The 17,784-nt window shown below is 35.2% G+C and overlaps 1 protein-coding gene across 4 annotated transcripts in view; it reads left to right on the top strand.

The window, feature by feature from the left end:
• tio (zinc finger domain-containing protein tiptop) overlaps positions 1-17,453 on the top strand; it is a 410,169-nt gene extending 392,716 nt beyond the window's left edge. For 2 of the 4 annotated variants that reach the window (XM_074170891.1, XM_023162547.2), the window contains exons 2-3: positions 11,171-11,360; positions 13,397-17,453. In XM_074170891.1, coding sequence (XP_074026992.1) covers positions 11,171-11,360; positions 13,397-16,676 — 3,470 coding nt within the window. In that variant the 3' untranslated portion in view covers positions 16,677-17,453. Of the gene's footprint in view, positions 1-5,415; positions 5,524-11,170; positions 11,361-13,396 lie in introns of those variants that run through there. The other 2 variants (XM_074170892.1, XM_074170894.1) reach the window with 2 other exon arrangements.
• Positions 17,454-17,784: the final 331 nt, after the last annotated feature.

The raw sequence follows: 17,784 nt of genomic DNA, 5'->3' as shown, positions 1-17,784 counted from the left end.
GCTTGACTGTCCGAGAATATTTTTATTGACTTGTGTATGAAGTTGGAATCTTCCGCTTGAAGTACTGTCGCATAGGTTCCTAGGCAGGTTGATATCTCTGTCCTGGGTCTGCGACTCTGTAGTAACAATGACAGGAATATTCGAGTGAAGTATACAATTGTTAGTGGTGCCGATTGAAAGAAGTGTGGGGTAGTTTCTTAGAAATTGCAATGGTTGAAACGATTTCAAAGATGGTCTTAGAAAGCCATTCTGACATCTTCCAAAACCGCCCTCGTTTCATTTTTCTAGCTTTAGAAATGAAGGAGATACCGTTTTTCAACTAAATTCTGGGAGAACCTGTATACCGCTCAATAGTTCTTCAACAGGTTCAATTGGTATTACGTATTGTTATTATATCTGACAAAACTGAAACTGATCATCATAATTTATATTTTTTTATTGATGAAAATCTTCGTGAAATATTTCTTGTTGGATTTTTCATTTTTAATTTTGATGTTTTTTGTGGATGTGATTTCTTTATCAATACTAATGTTCTGTGTGCTGTTGGAAATTTTAGATTGTTTTCATGTTTCATATTTCTTAAGTATTTTCTGTATTTTTACTTCATAGACTTTGTCAATAAGATATGTTTCAAGACAACAAAGTATATTTTGATTGATTGATTATGTCTCCTTCAGGGACGATGCCTCTGCATGGGTACCAGACAATTGTTTCCGTACGACATTCTATGATCCGCAAAGTGACTGTAAATCGTCGACACGTCCGTAACCTCGACGCGTCAGGTGCATAATTCGCGATGCATATTCATATCGCAAACGATATGCAAATAAAAAATTCTGAGGCAGCCTTCAAACATCAATCAAACGTCTCGTAAAACAGAATGGCAATGTCGGTTGCAACGGTAATAATGTTACATTAAAATGCTGCAGGGAAGACGAAATAATTGCCGCGGTGAAATCGCGAAGGCGCCGTCCACTACGTGAGCTTGTTCGTTGAAGTCTGCGAAAGATCTTGGCACAGTTGCCAGATCGTTCAAAATTCAGAAGATTTTATAGTTTTCAGGCATGAATTCAAAACTCTTCATTTCTAGAAAAAAGTTTGAAACTAGACTTCCGGTATGAAGTATGAAAATGAATGAGTTCAAAATATGTACTTCATATGTACTTTGCAGATAATCAAGCTTTGTCACCCTATAGTATTTATTATGTAATATTCATTGATTAATTGGCCTGTTTTCACATGTTGTCACTACTGAAAGAGTATTTCTACCTGTATATACCTGTTTTTGAGGGGCAATGAATGTTTTTTGAGGGTAGATTTGGAGTTTGGAATTATTGTATCATTATCAGTGTTAGTAATCACACGTTAAAGGGTAAGACCTCGTTAATCCTCGCACAAGTTTCGACTTTTGAGGGTTGTCGTTCATAGGGGTGTGACAGCTGGTTAACGGAAAAAATATATTTTGTTTAAATAACAAGAGAAGTGCTTTTTCTGTGGCCAAGATCTCTGCTGTATAGAAATCTTGTATTCGCTTGGTTTTTGTACTTTTTTTATAATTTTGTATGAGATTATCAAAATTAGAATTGGGCACCATTGAAATTTCTCACGTGAGTACTAAATAGAGTGGAGAGATGAGATATTTTTTCTGGCTATTGTGAAAGCTTGTCATTTTTGTGATATTTTCGAAAATAAAGTTGCGTACAAGTCAAATTATTTGACTAACTTAACATTGTCATTAGACGATGACACTGCAAATAATACGATAGTATCGATGTCATTGATGTGAAGAGTCGAATATTAGTGTCTATTAAAATGATGCCTTATTTATATGAACGAAAGTAAATTGTCAAGTCAGTGGTAAACCTTTCATCGCAAGTCAAATTTCTCTTTCATTATGTAATTGCGGAAGATCATGTTGAGGTTCTTTGAATTGAAAAAATAGCTGGAGATATACTTACCTACTTTAATTTTTTTTGCACTCATTTTTGTTATCACTTTTTACATACAAGTAAGTACAATCCATGGACAGAGCATCTAGGTACAGTAGCAGAAATAACTACATTCATGACAGATCCCAATAGGGCAATCGCCAGCATCAATATATTTATCGTTATAGCTCTCTCTGGTAGAAGAGATTTTTGAAGTGATAACTTCTTATGAGAGGGTAAACCACTTCGTTATCTGACGCGTTACAGCGCCAGTCAGTCTGACTTCTCTTTCTCTCACGCATACGTTAGCGGAGGCAGGCTCCATCTCTCTCGTCGGACAAACACTCAGTGTTTAGCGTAGAGATATACTGTTGACAGTATTATAAAAATCTAACCAGCTAGCTCGTAATATTCTTTTATTATGTGAAACGTAGCTGAAAATGATGGTACTGATTTTGTGTATGAAGCATGTACATTATTGGTATCATTATTTATTTCTACGAAAGTAGCAATTGGCTTATCGTGGCTATAATATATGTACATAATACATAATATATGTACCTACCTTGCCTTATCATATTGATATACATAAAATTTAAGTAATAACCCGAGCTTTCCTGAAGTTAAACGATTTCAATATCAAATAGTACAACTTAGGTCGGTAGCCGGGCGGTTCGACGTGGGTGCTTTGTTCACTCTCTCAATCGTTCGATGTGTGAGTCGGTAGTTCAAGCCGCAAGCTGAACGATCAATTTTTACTTGCTATCGTTCAACCCGTGTTAGGAATCACACGTTGAAAAGTAAGACCTCGTTAGTCCTTGGCTCGCAAAAGTTTCGACTTCTGAGGGTTCGTAGAGGTGCGACAGATGGTTATCGGAAAAAACATATTTTAACATTGCTTTTGACAGATTACTTCAAGTTATCACTTCTGTCGGAAGTCCGGAGATGCGCTTTTTTTTAAAATATGAACCTCTATATAAAAAAAATAACATTATGGGGCAAAACATTCAAGATTTCAAACCAAAGTTATCAGCACTAATTTCACTAATTTTATAACAAAAAGGAAACGTTTGTTTCACCAGAAGAAAATAATATATCGTATGATCGATTCGAAACAACTGGAAGTTCGGCAACAATGATGATAAAATTGAAACTTTAGTGTTAAGTGAAAGCTCTATCTGATATTTTGTATTATTATTACATATAGTTTGTGCAATATTGTTTCGTTTATATGGTTTACATTGTATATTGCTCACTAATTAAAATTCTAAAAATAATGGTGGCCCACTCATTATTTGTACAGAAGAACAGATACAATTTCGAATTGCTATAAAGAAAATAATGAGTTATGGCATTTTGCAATAGTTATCGTTATGGTTTAATAAAAGCAGTAAAACAGAGAAATAAAAAACCACTTTGTATTGCAAACTAAGACGACGAAATAATCATTTATCATCATATATCATCATCATATATATCAATACTATTTCAATTATTACAATAGACCAATTTAAGAATTATCACATATCCAGAAATCTTCGTAAAATGAAGATAAATCATGCACGATATGTTATGCATATCGTGAAACTCTTTTCATCTGCATTACAATGCATACTTTGTATCTATCACAAAGTGGTAGGTATGCAATGTCAACATGTAGCACGAAGTCCCAATTAATAAAATCGGCTTCGATCTTTGAAAAGTCGATCTGTATAAATGAAATGCACGCTCATCATTACAAAACCATGCAACATAAACCCGTTCATATGAAAGATCTCTTGCTGAACATCTCTAAGAAGCTCGATCCTTTCCTCTTCTCCTTCTTTTCTCTATGTTTTCGAGGAACTGTGTGCGATGCCGTCATTTGATAGTCGATGTAACACGCTTGTATCAACATGGGGCATTACGATACTTTTGTAGCAATCCGCTGCTGAAGGAAATCAGTGGTGGAGAGGAATGGTATATAATTGGTCTAGGTAGCAACTTATTCAATAGCTCATTACGCGTATCCATTTACCCCTCTGTAGTAGGACTAGAGTACAGATGAAGTTTGTAAAGCAGTAATCAAACTATATAATATACGACAAGTTTTGAAATGAGCTCAGGATAGTACAATTTTCCATATGTTCCTATACTATATTGGGCGCCACTCACTTTTCATTGACGGGATAGACCCGGATAGACCCCTCGTTGCTTTGGGGTGAAACAAAACATCATTTTTGTGAACAATTATGTCTGACCATGGATCTGTTTGTAATGAGTATTTATGTTTGTAAAATAGTTGCCGAACGAATAAGAATAACATGAAAACGTTGTTTCTCTATTATCAGATACTTGTTAATTATAAAAAAGTCACTCACTGCAAAGCCATTTCTCCTGAATTCAAACGCGAAAAACTCGACTCTCTGAAACTCACATCTTTCCAATTGAATGAGTCATTTCTGAAAATGAAAATATCACCGATAGGCATTTAACGGCTCCAAAAATTCCTTCAGAAGTTTGATTTTTTCATAAACACCTGAATTCACTCTGATCTGTCTATTAATGATAGTATCATCACCATGGCGGTAGGAATCAATTTTGAAGATATTGAAGAATTTCTTTGATAATATGGTATGATGAAAATTCAAGAATTTCATATTTAGACTTTTATTGAAATACCTAATCCTATTTTTTTCAATTGAGCTATTCGTCATTAAGGAATATGACGTATCGTTGGAAAATTCTCAAAGATTCGAGATTGGTTGAGCAAATGCAAATGACTTTGGACTCAATGACACTTATATGAAGTAGGTAGGGAAGTGATCATTTGCAAATCATGGGACTTGAGAATATGACACGAACAAAAGCATAACGGCTATTTTCAACACTGTTTTTTAGAAAAGGGTTCGTAGACGAGTCCATTATCCAAAGTTACAACACTTCCGATAGGCGCATATATATATATATATATATATATATATATATATATATATATATATATATATATATATATAGGTACTATTAATGGATATCTATTAGGATTTATCGAGTGGTGCCAACTTGAAAATCACCAATTATTTCCCAAATAAATGAATTTTCCCCTGTAATGTGGCAACTCTGTGTACAACCCATAACCCCGTCACGTGATAGTCACACACAAGAAGCGCGGTGTGTCCGAAGGATAGTCGCACATCGTGGAGGAGCGAAAGGCGGAGTAAATCCGACCAATGAGTCGACGATCCAACTCAGCATGTAGATACAACAGCTTACCGAAACTAATTACGCTGATTTATGTTGCCATTGTTCATTGTTGGACCGTGTTTGGACAGCGTATTCTCGGCAGATATACGTGCACGCCCTCCCGATGGACTATCACCATCGGCGGAGGGCCCCCAAGTTAGCACACATGCACCAGCGCGGAGGAGTGGGGGCGAGAAGGTAAACAAACTGAGTTATGAGGTATTTCCGTAAAAAAGGAATTTAGTTAAAATTCGGGTATCGCGTCGGTTAGCTTGTTTTCTGGAACGATTTCCAGAATGGTGTCGCGGAACTGAGTTGTCTTCGAAGATTGGGCGCTGTCTTTGATATATTTCTGGCGGCTTTTATGGTAATGGTATGGAATTACTTGTTCCATCTAGTCGATTGTCTGAAATATTCAAACCTACTCGAATTCAAGTCTGAGACGATTACTTTTCATTACAAAGTTTTACATCGATTAAGTGGCCTAGATTTGTTTAACCGATCGAAATAAACATAAATCTTTGCTACTATTTTACGTAAATCCTAAATTTTGAATGTTTTTGAGTTCAATAATATATTATGGTTAACTTTGCCTAGAAGTAAGCTTATCGTATATCCCTCGTATACCAATCTCACTAGATGAAAATTTGCAATACCAGATTTTTCAAAATTATGTTTTAAAACGAATGCTTTCGTTTATAATAATATGAATTGGTGCCCCAATTAGTAGGATGCTTATATTTCACAAAAAACCTGAAGTTTTTCGATTCTGAAACTAAATATTTTCAAGTTTGTATTCTCTATGATGTTCTTCTTCTGAGAATAACATATATTCCTTCTACATAAAGCTTAATCGAACATAATGCGTGCAACCCCATAATTTTAAAACTTTGCTTTTAAGCAAATGCTTTCATGTATAATATTTATAATAAAATCCCCTGAACGTACCGTATAGAAATTTCATCGAATATTATACACTCATTAAATGTTGAGCACTCTTGGATATGTTGGAGTGCATAAATTGTAATCGTTTAAAAATGTATTGGAATCCATAATATCCGATTTTGTAAGCAAATACCGTGTTAGGAATCACACGTTAAAAGGTAAGACCTCGTTAGTCCTTAGCTCGCACAAGTTTCTCAACTTCTGAGAGTTGTCGTTCGTATGGGGGCGGCAGCTGATTAACGGAAAAACAGATTTTAAAACAGATATTTTTAAATAGTTTGGGAATACAATAATTTGATAAACTCTCGAGAAAATAAGTAAAGGATTTTTTTCCTTAATTATTATTATACACAAACTTATTTGCTCATAAACAATATTTTGAAAATTATAGTATATTTTCCAAAAAAAGGGAAATACTGTTTTATTACAATAATAATATTGATAAATTTACTCACAATGCGATACAAATAAAAGGGGCAATATAAAATATAAATACTAAAGAGAAAACAGAATTCAGTCACAAAATTCAGCAACAAAATGCCTGTGCTTGACATAATAGTTCAATTTATAATAATATGGGATCTAGACTAATGAACGTTGGATAGACCAACTGCATCTGTTTTTGCAGGACAATAATTTCTTAGTACAGAAAGAACTATCTATACCTGAAAAGTGTCGACAAATCTGAAAAGATATTTATTCGATGTCAAAGTCAAAGTAAGGTTCCACCATTTACAGATTTATTGAGAGTATAATAAAACATTTTAGTTTTTCATTTACTAAAATTCTCAAGAAGTCTTTTAACTTTTCTCAGATATTCAGCATTCAGATTATGAAATTCACTTGTTGCATAATCAGTATTATGAAAATCGTGATAAATCCAGACAGCGGCTGTATTTTTATATGTAATTTGAATTTATTTTCTGTTGAGTTATTAAATATATCAAGCCACCGACACCTTCACCAAATATATAATTTTTTTATATTTTTAGTGCACCAAAAGCGGTCATTTCAGAAATATTATATTTTCCTGAAATTCAAGGCATAGTCTGACCCCTCTTCTGAAAAAATGGTTGGAAGTTGCATTTTGAACGTATCATCTGCAAATATTGTTTCAGAAAGAGTTTTGATAATAAGATAAGAAGTAGAAAAACCATAACAAAAATAAAATAAGACATACAAATTACACTTGCAGAAATATCAAACCTTTTTTCTGAATTTGTATTTTATTTGTTATTGTAGCTTCAGTTTTTATCTCTTGCATCTTTTTAGAATATTTTAATGTTCATTATATGTTTCAATTATTACATATTTGAACGATAAGAATTGAAATTTTTTGAAAAAAAGGAAATAATGTTTGTTCTAGAACAATGTTTCATGATTTCATTTCGAATATGAGTTGAATTCATGTAAATAAGTTTTGACAAATAAAAATTGCAATCTCAGAAACTTTCTCTTATTTTTTCTCAAAGTTTTCTCACTATGAAATGAAGTATCATTCATTCGCAACTCATTGCAACGTCTCCGAAACTATTATTGCAATAATCAAGTATCAAGCAGATCAACGATATTAACTGAGCACTGAGAGTTATTTTTTTCGGAAATTTGAATCTCACCAATTATTTACTGTATATCGTGAACTCATATAGAAAAGGAACTCTTTATTTTGAAGACTCTAAAAATAATACTTCAGTCTCCAAGGTTTTGTCGTGAACATTTTGAAATATTTCATCTTTTTATGTTTCCAATAAATTTTCATGAATATTCAAATTAGTCAGCAGTTCATACATAAAATCAATTATATTCATTATACCTTTCCGTATTCCTGAGATATTCCGTTGAAAGAAGCTGTGCCTCTGTATCCATCAATAGTTGATTAGCACCATTAATATTAATGTCATCACACTCCGTCATCGTCATAGCAACGGGAATGTTGATTGAGTCAATGTTGTTTTCAAAAATCATCGCCATTGCTTCAGTTATTACCCACATTCCGGAATTCTGAATAATTGACAACACTATTAATCATGAAGTGGGCTTTTTCTATCGTTCCGTTTGGAATGAAACACAATCACACAGAATATCTGGTGTGGCTATCAATTATAAGTCGGCAACACCTGGTATATGGTCGACGAAAACGTGATAGTTCAAGGCAAACAGCAGATGTCACTTCTTGAATGATTTAATGTTACCATTGGGTAACTTTATTAACGTCCCAGGTTTGATTAAAGCTTTATCTCACAAAAAGGCCTCTTTTGGTTTATTTTGAATTATGTTTCAACTTCAGATAAATGCCTTACTTCGGTGAAAGTGAAGTAATGATTTATTTGTTCGAACTCAGCTTATCTTATTAATAAATATTGGGTTGTACCCAGTTATTCCACATATTGTCTTAATCTGGTTTTGTTCTGAATATCATTATCGTTTACTTTTTCTGTCTATATTATGTAATGTCTTGATATTTATGGAATTGAAAAATATAGTTTAAAACCTAAAAAACACGCTTTTAAAGAACATCGAACGGAAAAGTAAAAAAAAAATTTTTAAATAAGCTTAAAACAATAACGAACGAAAAATACCTGTATTATTGTGAAAAAAGCTACGTGCGCTTGATATACAAAAAATATGGCACATAGCGCCCACGCTTTTTCACATTAATACTAGTATTTTTCGTTCGTTATTGTTTTAAGCTTATATAAAAAAATATTTTAACTTTTTGGTTCGATGTTCTTTAAAAGCGTATTTTTTAGTTTTTAAAACTATATTTATTTTTCATTTTTTAGTTTCATATAGTATAAAAGCGTTTTTTTATTTTTTTCAATCTATATTTATTGTATCTGAATTTTGGGATCAATCAGCCGTATATTGTTTAGAAAAATGACCATTGATATTTTCCGATTCCGGAGCTACCAAGCCCAAGGTAGCAGGCGCGCAAAGAAGGGTTACAAATAAGGCAGAAGGTGCGCGTGTTGATAAAAAAAATTCTTTTTTCAAATGAAGAAATACATGTAAAGTGAGTTCGAATTATATTAAGCGCCATGTGACTGCGAATAGATCAAGCAATAATGTCAATAATTCTGTCAAATACAGATCCCGAGCTTGAGAGTTACAAACAAAAAACAAACAAACATACATACATACATACATAAATACATACAGGTGAAGCTAATAAAAGCGTGTTAAAAATATGGAATTAAAAAATGCGAAACTTTTTTTGAGTCTAATTCTTATTTATAAATTTTGTCTATGAAAAAAATATTTTTGATACCTCTGGCTTTCTTAAAATTGCGAAAAAATTGAAAAGCAAAACACATTGTTCCAATCGAGGCATGTTTTTTCCGTTAATCAACTTTGGCCCCATACGAATGACAACTCTCAAAAGTTGAGAAACTTGTGCGAGCTGAGGACTAACGAGGTCTTACCTTTTAACGTCTGATTCTTAACACACCAATAAGCTGAGTATATACGAAAAATTCAATCATTCATTTTATTTATCGGCAAAAATTATAAATACAACAAATATACGGTTTATATCCAATCAAAACCCACTAGAAATGTAGACGTCACCATCGCACATCATTTCGAAATGAAAACCTTTCATATAGAGGTACATAATAGTTTTTTCATCTTCCTGCAAGAAGATGAAAGCTTTGAAACCAAAATCTGTACAAATTGAATTTGAAAAGAAATTTGCAAGATCAAAAAATTTCTTAATGACGATGAGTTTTCTTGTGTGTATGAATATATATCATAATGAATGTTTTTATGTGCAGCTTGTCAAATTTAGAAGAAGCTTCAGAATTCTCACAACCTGCGCGTTAAAAGTACGCAAAAGGATGAAAACGAATGGAAACTAGCACTCGTCTCTGTAACAAATAATGAATGAATTTTGTAATTTTGTATTTTCATTTTCAAGATATATTATTCGCAAATAGACGTCGGAATATCAAAGTATTATTATTAAGGCGAATTATATCAAATTACTCGACAAATACAGAATCAAAGAAGTTTTATTCATTGACTATTTTTAAGATTTTTTTGATAAATACTCGATACCCAATTATCTTAACTATTATACTTGCTTGAACGAAGACTTGAAAAATGATTACATATCAAGTGGGTCAAATTAATATCTTCATAATCACATTTTGATGAGTTTGTATGAAGCAGTTTATGTTTGGTTTATTCAACTTCATATAAATGAAGGAAAAAATTCAAATTTTCTACATTGATCAACATCAAAAGTACAATTAAATCAAGTGCAGCCATCTTTGTTTACAATTCTTATGAAGAAGTCGTAGAAAAACCACTGTGAAATTTCTGTTTATTCTTCATCTTCGATTTCTTCTATTTCACTATACATTCTTCCAGTGGTATTTGGACTCACACCACTAGCTTCTGGCCTCATTTTTTTGAGTTTAAATAACAACCATTATTCGCTTTTCCTTTCATTCAGTGAATAAAATTTGTGATCGCTTACCTTGTTTGTCCTGTTGAAACTTAAAACGAGATTATTATTGTACCGGAATGCTCTCATCGTCTACTAACGCGCATTTAGTAGACAGGTCCATGTAGAAATTTTGAGAGTTTTCTCTTCATTTGACAAGCTGTTTATAGTTAATTCACACTCAGTTGATACCTATCCTAAATCGTCTTCCAGAAAATGGATAAAAGCACTGTCATTATGAAATTTATTGAAGAACAGATGAACTGAAGCAAAAATGATCACATTTTATTTTCATAGGCAAACTTTCAACTGAGATGTTTCAGCAATGAAAGAAGGTATAAGAAATAACCTCAAGGTCTGATATTCACTTCTTTGGATAGAGAGGTTGATTAGAAAGTTAATGATGATACAACTTGTAATTTAACCACATATGCTATACTGCTCCCAATTCAAAGCTTTCAATATTCCAAGTCCTGGAATAATTTTCTGGCCGATCACTTATCCGAAAGTCTGCTTCATTGAAAGAGCTCCTCATACCCAAATACGAGTATATGATTATTACTTACTATGAATCTATTTTCAACGAGTTTAATTCTATGTTATACTTTATGTTATTCTTTTGTTACAGGGGAAGGTGGAGAGGAAGGTTCCCCTGAAGAAGGTGAAAAACTTGAAGGTGACGAGGATATTGAATCTATGACGCCGACTTCTGCCGCTTCACCAGCTCCGAATGAAGATGAAGCCTCGTCACCTCCTCCTGGGGATGTTTTGAGCCCAACTAGTCCAAGATCACCTTGCGGCGATCCAAATATTTGTGGGTAGGTATTGATTTGTTTTATAAATGAATTTTATTTAATTATAAATCAGTTTTTTGTGGACGTGTCTATGACAATTCGGATTTCTATACATTTCATAACAATTGAAAAGAGAAATTGTGTTTCAACTGGAATTTTAGTATTCTTCAAAACTGCAAATTTGATTATAGATTTTCAACAATTATTTATGATTTGAGAAATGTACTTTTGAAGTTGTTTATTGATTCTAATGAGTCAGCTGAATTATTAATTAACAACATTTCAAAGGCCCTTCAAAATCTTACAGAACTTTCAAATTATGAATAAGTTCAGATACGAATGCTCATTATTGGCATATTATGTTAAAAAAAATTGAATTACAGGTTTTCAACAACCATTAATTGATAACAAAATATTTCAAAATTCATCAAATTCTTGCAGAACTTCCAAATAATGCATAAGTTCAGGAGAAAATGCTTATAATTGACATGAAATACCAATCACATAGCTTTGAGACAATTTAATTTTTCATTAAAAATCATTGCAATTCGTGACACAGTTCACAAGAGTTTTTTTAATTATCTTCAAAAACATTTTATCGTACATTTTTATTCTCAGTACCACTAAATTTTATAAATAGTGTTCAAACTGAATCATATTGACAGAGAAAAAATCATATTCTCATAAAAATATAGTTGTCGTTAATATATTGTCATTATTACTACTATTATCTGGTAAAGCCCTGTCTTCGAAACCTCTATACATTCGGAAGGTGCGTCACCACCATCAATTTGCGAGCATTTCCCACACCGTGATATTAGTGATCATTGGGTCCGAAAATCATGTGCCCTAAGCAAGGACATTGAGCCAAGAATGACAGCCTTCTGTAATTTGAGAGCAGAGAAGGCATCATTTCATAATCAAAATAACCATCTTATAATAGTAGAGTTTTAAGTGTTCTCCTCTTTTCGGACGACATTCCTCTCATCCGGAGCTGAAACTCATCACGAATATTGTGTTGTTCTGTTGGCCAAGAAGAACTACATCAGACTTATTAGTTTGCATGAGTGTGAGGGTGGGGAGTGAATGGTTCCGATGAATTTGGCACCCCCCATTCATCATAACGAATTAAATATCCCTCTTAGAGTAACAGTGTTATCTCGTCAATACCTTAAAAGTGCCGTAGGTGGTGCTTAGGGCTGCGTTATATCGTTGGATATAGGCTGAAACCTTATAATTTGGCAAGCCCTGCAACTATGTTAAGAAACTTTATACCCACCACGCGACTATGATAGGCTATAAGGAATTAAAAAACTTCTCTCGCGGGCTATGATGAACCCTTATTTCCGATTTCAACCAATTCGACCTGACGCAAACGAAAGTCAGATGCATTGATAAGTCGAGGTTTTCAAAGTTATTATTATTATTATCAATATCAATTATATCGATTATATTATTTTTATCACCATTAATAATATTATTATTAGTCATGATTATTATTCATTTCTCTGCTTCACCTGAAGTTTACTCCAAAACAAAATGATGTTTCAATTGTCGGTGCCAATCAAAAATAGTAGTAATTATACCTGAAAAACATTATTGAAGCGATTATAGAGATTATAAAAAAAGTAAGAAATAAAATAAAATACTATATAATATATACTATTATATAATATATACTATTATATAATATATACTATATCCATTCCAACAGTAATTCTTATAGCAAGTTTTGGTTACCCATATTCAATTCGTTTGTCATTTCTGCTTCAAAATAATCACCAAGTTCTAAATTTATTGAAAACGCATCAGCTCAATTACAATAATAACCTTTTCATGAAATTGCTACTGTATTTCGTTTCTTGACGACACCTTAAAGAAAATCTGGGAGTGAATATTTCGAACTTCATTCGATTTCGAACTTAACTAGTATAACTAGTATGTCATAAAAGCAAAACCCATATTAGGGAATGATAACTGTTATATGGTCGAGTAATATTTGATTTTTCAAAAAATAAGTATGTGAAATATTTGAAATTGATAACTTTTTTTTGTTCCAGGAATCCCCAGTCTCGCTGCAACTCACGCGAGTCCCTAGAATCTCCTGTTCATCCTCGATCTCCGTCGAGAGAAAGTATGATGTCCGAAAGAGCAGCCCTACTTCGTGGAATTCCCCTCGGTACATCTTTGAGTCCAGTGGGAGTCGCTCTACCTCCGACATTACCGGCAGCAGCCGCAGCGGCTTTTCTGCCGCCACAATCTGCAGCAATGGCAGCTTACCTCAACGCTGCTGCTGCTGTAGCTCAACAATCTCATCGACTCATGATGACGTCTCCACTACCTCCGAATTTTCCTAGAGCCTCAATTTCACCGCTTATTTCATCATCTTCATCCCCTCCCGGAGGTTTCAACCATTCGCCAGTGGAACAACCCCTACATTCCCCATCTGCTGAAGGAATACTGGATTTCAGCAGAAGAAGTCACAATAAGAGCGATGAAGGAGATAGCGATTCAGATGCAATGAATTTCAGCAAACCTGAATCTCCCCCAAGTGGGGAAGGTGGCAGTACACCTCTCGACTTGTCAGTTAGCAGTCGTAAACGTTCCTCAGAGGAGGTACTCACGCAACCTCCCCAACGTAAACCCAGAACGGACTTCAAACCGGCACTTCCGCAATGGCCACCTCCAATTGGTGCATCTCATCTGCCGTATTTCGCAGCTGCTGTAGCAGCTGCAGGTTTGTCGCCTAAGAACAACTCTGCTGAACTTTGGAATGGAAAAATCAAACACATCGCCCCTGCGCCTAGCGATGCCACTAAAGCTTTAGAGAAAATGAGTGAACTCAGTAAGTTAGGAGGTGATGATCTTTTCAGAACTATGGCGAATGCTGCCCCTGGAAATTCTGCCAGTAACAGACATAGCGCCTGGCAGTCGCACTGGTTGAACAAGGGTGCTGAACAGGCAAAAGACGTCCTTAAATGTGTTTGGTGCAAACAAAGCTTCCCTAGCTTGGCCGCGATGACAACACACATGAAGGAAGCAAAGCACTGTGGCGTGAACGTTCCCGTCCCTCCTATGCAATCAAGCAATCTAATTCCTCAACCGCAAATCACTTCGCCTTCCAACACGAACACTAGTACCTCATCTTCGAACTCAACCAAACCAAATCCGTCGGATCTCAATATGCTCATTAAGGAAACTATGCCGTTGCCTAGAAAGCTAGTTAGAGGGCAGGATGTTTGGTTGGGAAAGGGTGCCGAGCAAACCAGACAAATCCTCAAGTGTATGTGGTGCGGACAAAGCTTCAGGTCGCTAGCTGAGATGACGAGCCACATGCAGCAAACTCAGCATTACACTAATATAATTTCCCAAGAACAAATCATTTCTTGGAGGTCAAGTGATGATCCGAAGGGTGGTGGGGGATCAGGACCTCCAGGACCAAATCCTCCACCAGGGGGAGCAAGTAGTCACGTAAGTGCAGTACTAACCTGCAAAGTTTGTGATCAAGCATTCAGTTCGTTGAAAGAATTGAGCAACCATATGGTTAAAAATTCTCACTATAAAGAACATATTATGAGGTCAATTACTGAAAGTGGTGGTAGAAGAAGGCAAACTAGAGAAAAAAGGAAGAAGTCGCTTCCAGTCAGAAAGTTACTCGAGCTTGAAAGAGCCCAACATGATTTTAAAAATGGCGATAGTGGTGGGTTACTCGAGAAAATGAGAGATCCAACAGGTGCTGGAAGGATAACTTGCGAAAAATGTGGCAATAAGATTGAAACATCCCAATTTGTCGATCACATTCGGCAATGCGTCGGTGGTATGACGAGTAACCAGAGGAATTTTCTCAAGAGTGCTTTGATGTCTAGCAACATTCTACCTCCGGAGAGTCCCAATAGAGAAAAAATGAAAACCCCCAACGACAAATCACCTTCACCCCAACAACAATCGCCTGTGAATGACATGAGTTCCAAAGAAGCCACTGGAACATCCGAAAACAATAATGGATCTTCCCCATCTGTTCTGAACGCCATTGAGAAACTGATAGAGAAGAGTTTTGATTCTCGGACTCGACAAACCGGTGGGTTTCCAGGACACGGTCCCGCTCAGGCTCCAATGGGAAGCAGTATCCTCAAACGGCTCGGGATCGATGAAAGTGTCGACTATACTAAACCTCTAGTCGATGCTCAAACCATGAATTTATTGAGAAACTATCATCAACAACAACAACACCACTACGCGAGGAGGGAGAGGAGTGGGAGCGAATCGAGTTCCATGTCAGAAAGGGGTAGCAGTAGAGTTGAATCGCTAACTCCGGAACGCAAAATGGAACCTCCTGGTGTACCCATTACGAGTACGCCGAGGTCAACACCCGACATCAAGAGGGAGAAGTCACCCTTCATGGATAAGCTCGGTGCTAATGAAATTAAAAACGAGAACTTTGTCTTAAAGAAAGAGATTAAGGATGAAGAAGGTCCCACTGGTGAGAATCATGAGTTTAAAGTCAAGCGAGAGGTTGAGGAAAACGACGACGATGAAAGAAACAGTTTTCAAAGCAACGGCGATGTTTCCAAGGAAGACGAAAATAAAGGAAGAAGTCCTTTGACCAGTCCTCGACAACAGTCCGAAGGAGGACATCCCAATAGTCCTTGTCGAAATTCTACGAGCAGTCCTGCAAGTAGTGATCGATCCGGTACTCCTAGGAGTACGAACGGCGATCGAAAAGGAGCCAGTGGAAGTTTGGGTGCCCTTAGCTCAATGTTTGATAGCCTTTCTGGCACAAACGCAAACCCCGAGTCGAATCAAACAGGAAGTAAGCGTGGGTCCAGCCACCCTTTAGCGGCCTTGCAGAAACTTTGCGATAAGACTGAAACCCACACCAACAATCGAAATCATGCTGTTTCTACTGTGGTGAACCCTGTAACAGCTAGTAGTTCCACGTCATCTGGTGGTACCACCCCGGGGGCAATTTTGGCATTCAGTTGGGCCTGTAATGATGCTGTGATGACATCTGACTCCATTATGAAGTGTGCATTTTGCGATACTCCTTTCATTTCCAAAGGGGCGTACAGACACCACTTGTCCAAAATGCATTTCGTTAAAGATGGGGTTATACCCGACCCGGTGGCCTTGAAGAATCACCCTCAACCGAGTTCGTCCAGTGCGGGTGTACCTTTGAAGAGCAGTACCATTTTGCCACCCAGCGTTTCCAGCGCCTCTGTTACTACGGGGGTCAAGAGTCCTCCGGCTCCAGGAGCAGGTGGGGGATTCGAGGAGAGCCCTCACTCAAAATTTCTCAAATACACGGAACTAGCCAAACAATTATCTAGTAAATATGTGTAAATAGTGTTCAATGCGAGATACATTCCTATTTTGTAAAATTGAAATATAGTCTTGAAGACATGATCGCTCAAAGCGGTATTTTGTGATGTTATCATATCGTAATACAACCAATAGTAATAAAAGGTAGGAGTTCGTGATACAACTAACTATGTATATTTATTGCGAAGTAACAGAAATCTCAAGTGATTGTAATTGTTATACGAATTTTGAGTCACAAAACTATGTAAATATTGTGAAAATAAGTCAGTATTTTAAGGATGTATACTTTTCTTCTTAGGGCAGAGCAAATCGAATCAGATACTAAAAATCAAAATATTCGATAGTTTAAAGTGTCAAAGTAATACGTACTAAGATTTTAGTTTCTGATTAGGTTACGATAATAATATTCCAGTCCCTAATCGTTTTAGATGTAAAAATATAGTTGTTGGTACGTAAAAGCCATTTTGGTAAGTACTGTAATAGTACTAAAATTGTAGTTGTGGAAAAAACAATGATCGATTTTCTCGTAACTATTTGTTGAGTTGAAAACCTGCAAGTTTCAGAGAAATTACAAACACTAAGTATACGTATATCGTAAATATCTCATCTTCCATAAAAGTTTTTGAATGACTATTTATCAATAATTATTATTATACTATACTGAATAATACAAAAAATGTATACGCAACTAGCTGATATTCACGGCGGAGCTCTTTTTATGTTTTGAAAAATTTAACTTTATTTAATATTTTGTTGTATTTGATCGCGATGAAAGCTCAAATAAATACATGTTATGAATGAATGTCTATCAGTTTCACCAACCCCTTTCCAGGTATTTTGGATTCAGTGACTTCCATTCCTGAGGATAAATTGTTAAATGATTAGTATCATTACACAAATATATGAATCTTCTACGTCGGGAGTATGGAAAGTATTATTTCTATATTTATGATGGCATCGTTGTTGGACTTCACCGTTTGTCCTCCAAATAAAAGAGTTCTTGAAAATTTAGTTCTAAGTGTACGAGTATCAAGTTGAACTTCATCAGCTGTAGTTTGTATTTTGCCACGTTCATACACATGATTACTTGAAAAAAAATTGAGACGAATACAGAAATGAATAATTGAAT

Source organism: Leptinotarsa decemlineata, unplaced genomic scaffold (genome assembly GCF_025532065.1).
Source record: "Leptinotarsa decemlineata unplaced genomic scaffold, Ldec_3_MD MMD2_tig00000008_RagTag_RagTag, whole genome shotgun sequence".
Taxonomy (NCBI): Eukaryota; Metazoa; Arthropoda; class Insecta; order Coleoptera; family Chrysomelidae; genus Leptinotarsa; species Leptinotarsa decemlineata.
Note: the sequence above shows the minus strand (reverse complement) of the source record. Positions and strands in the feature narration are given on the sequence as shown.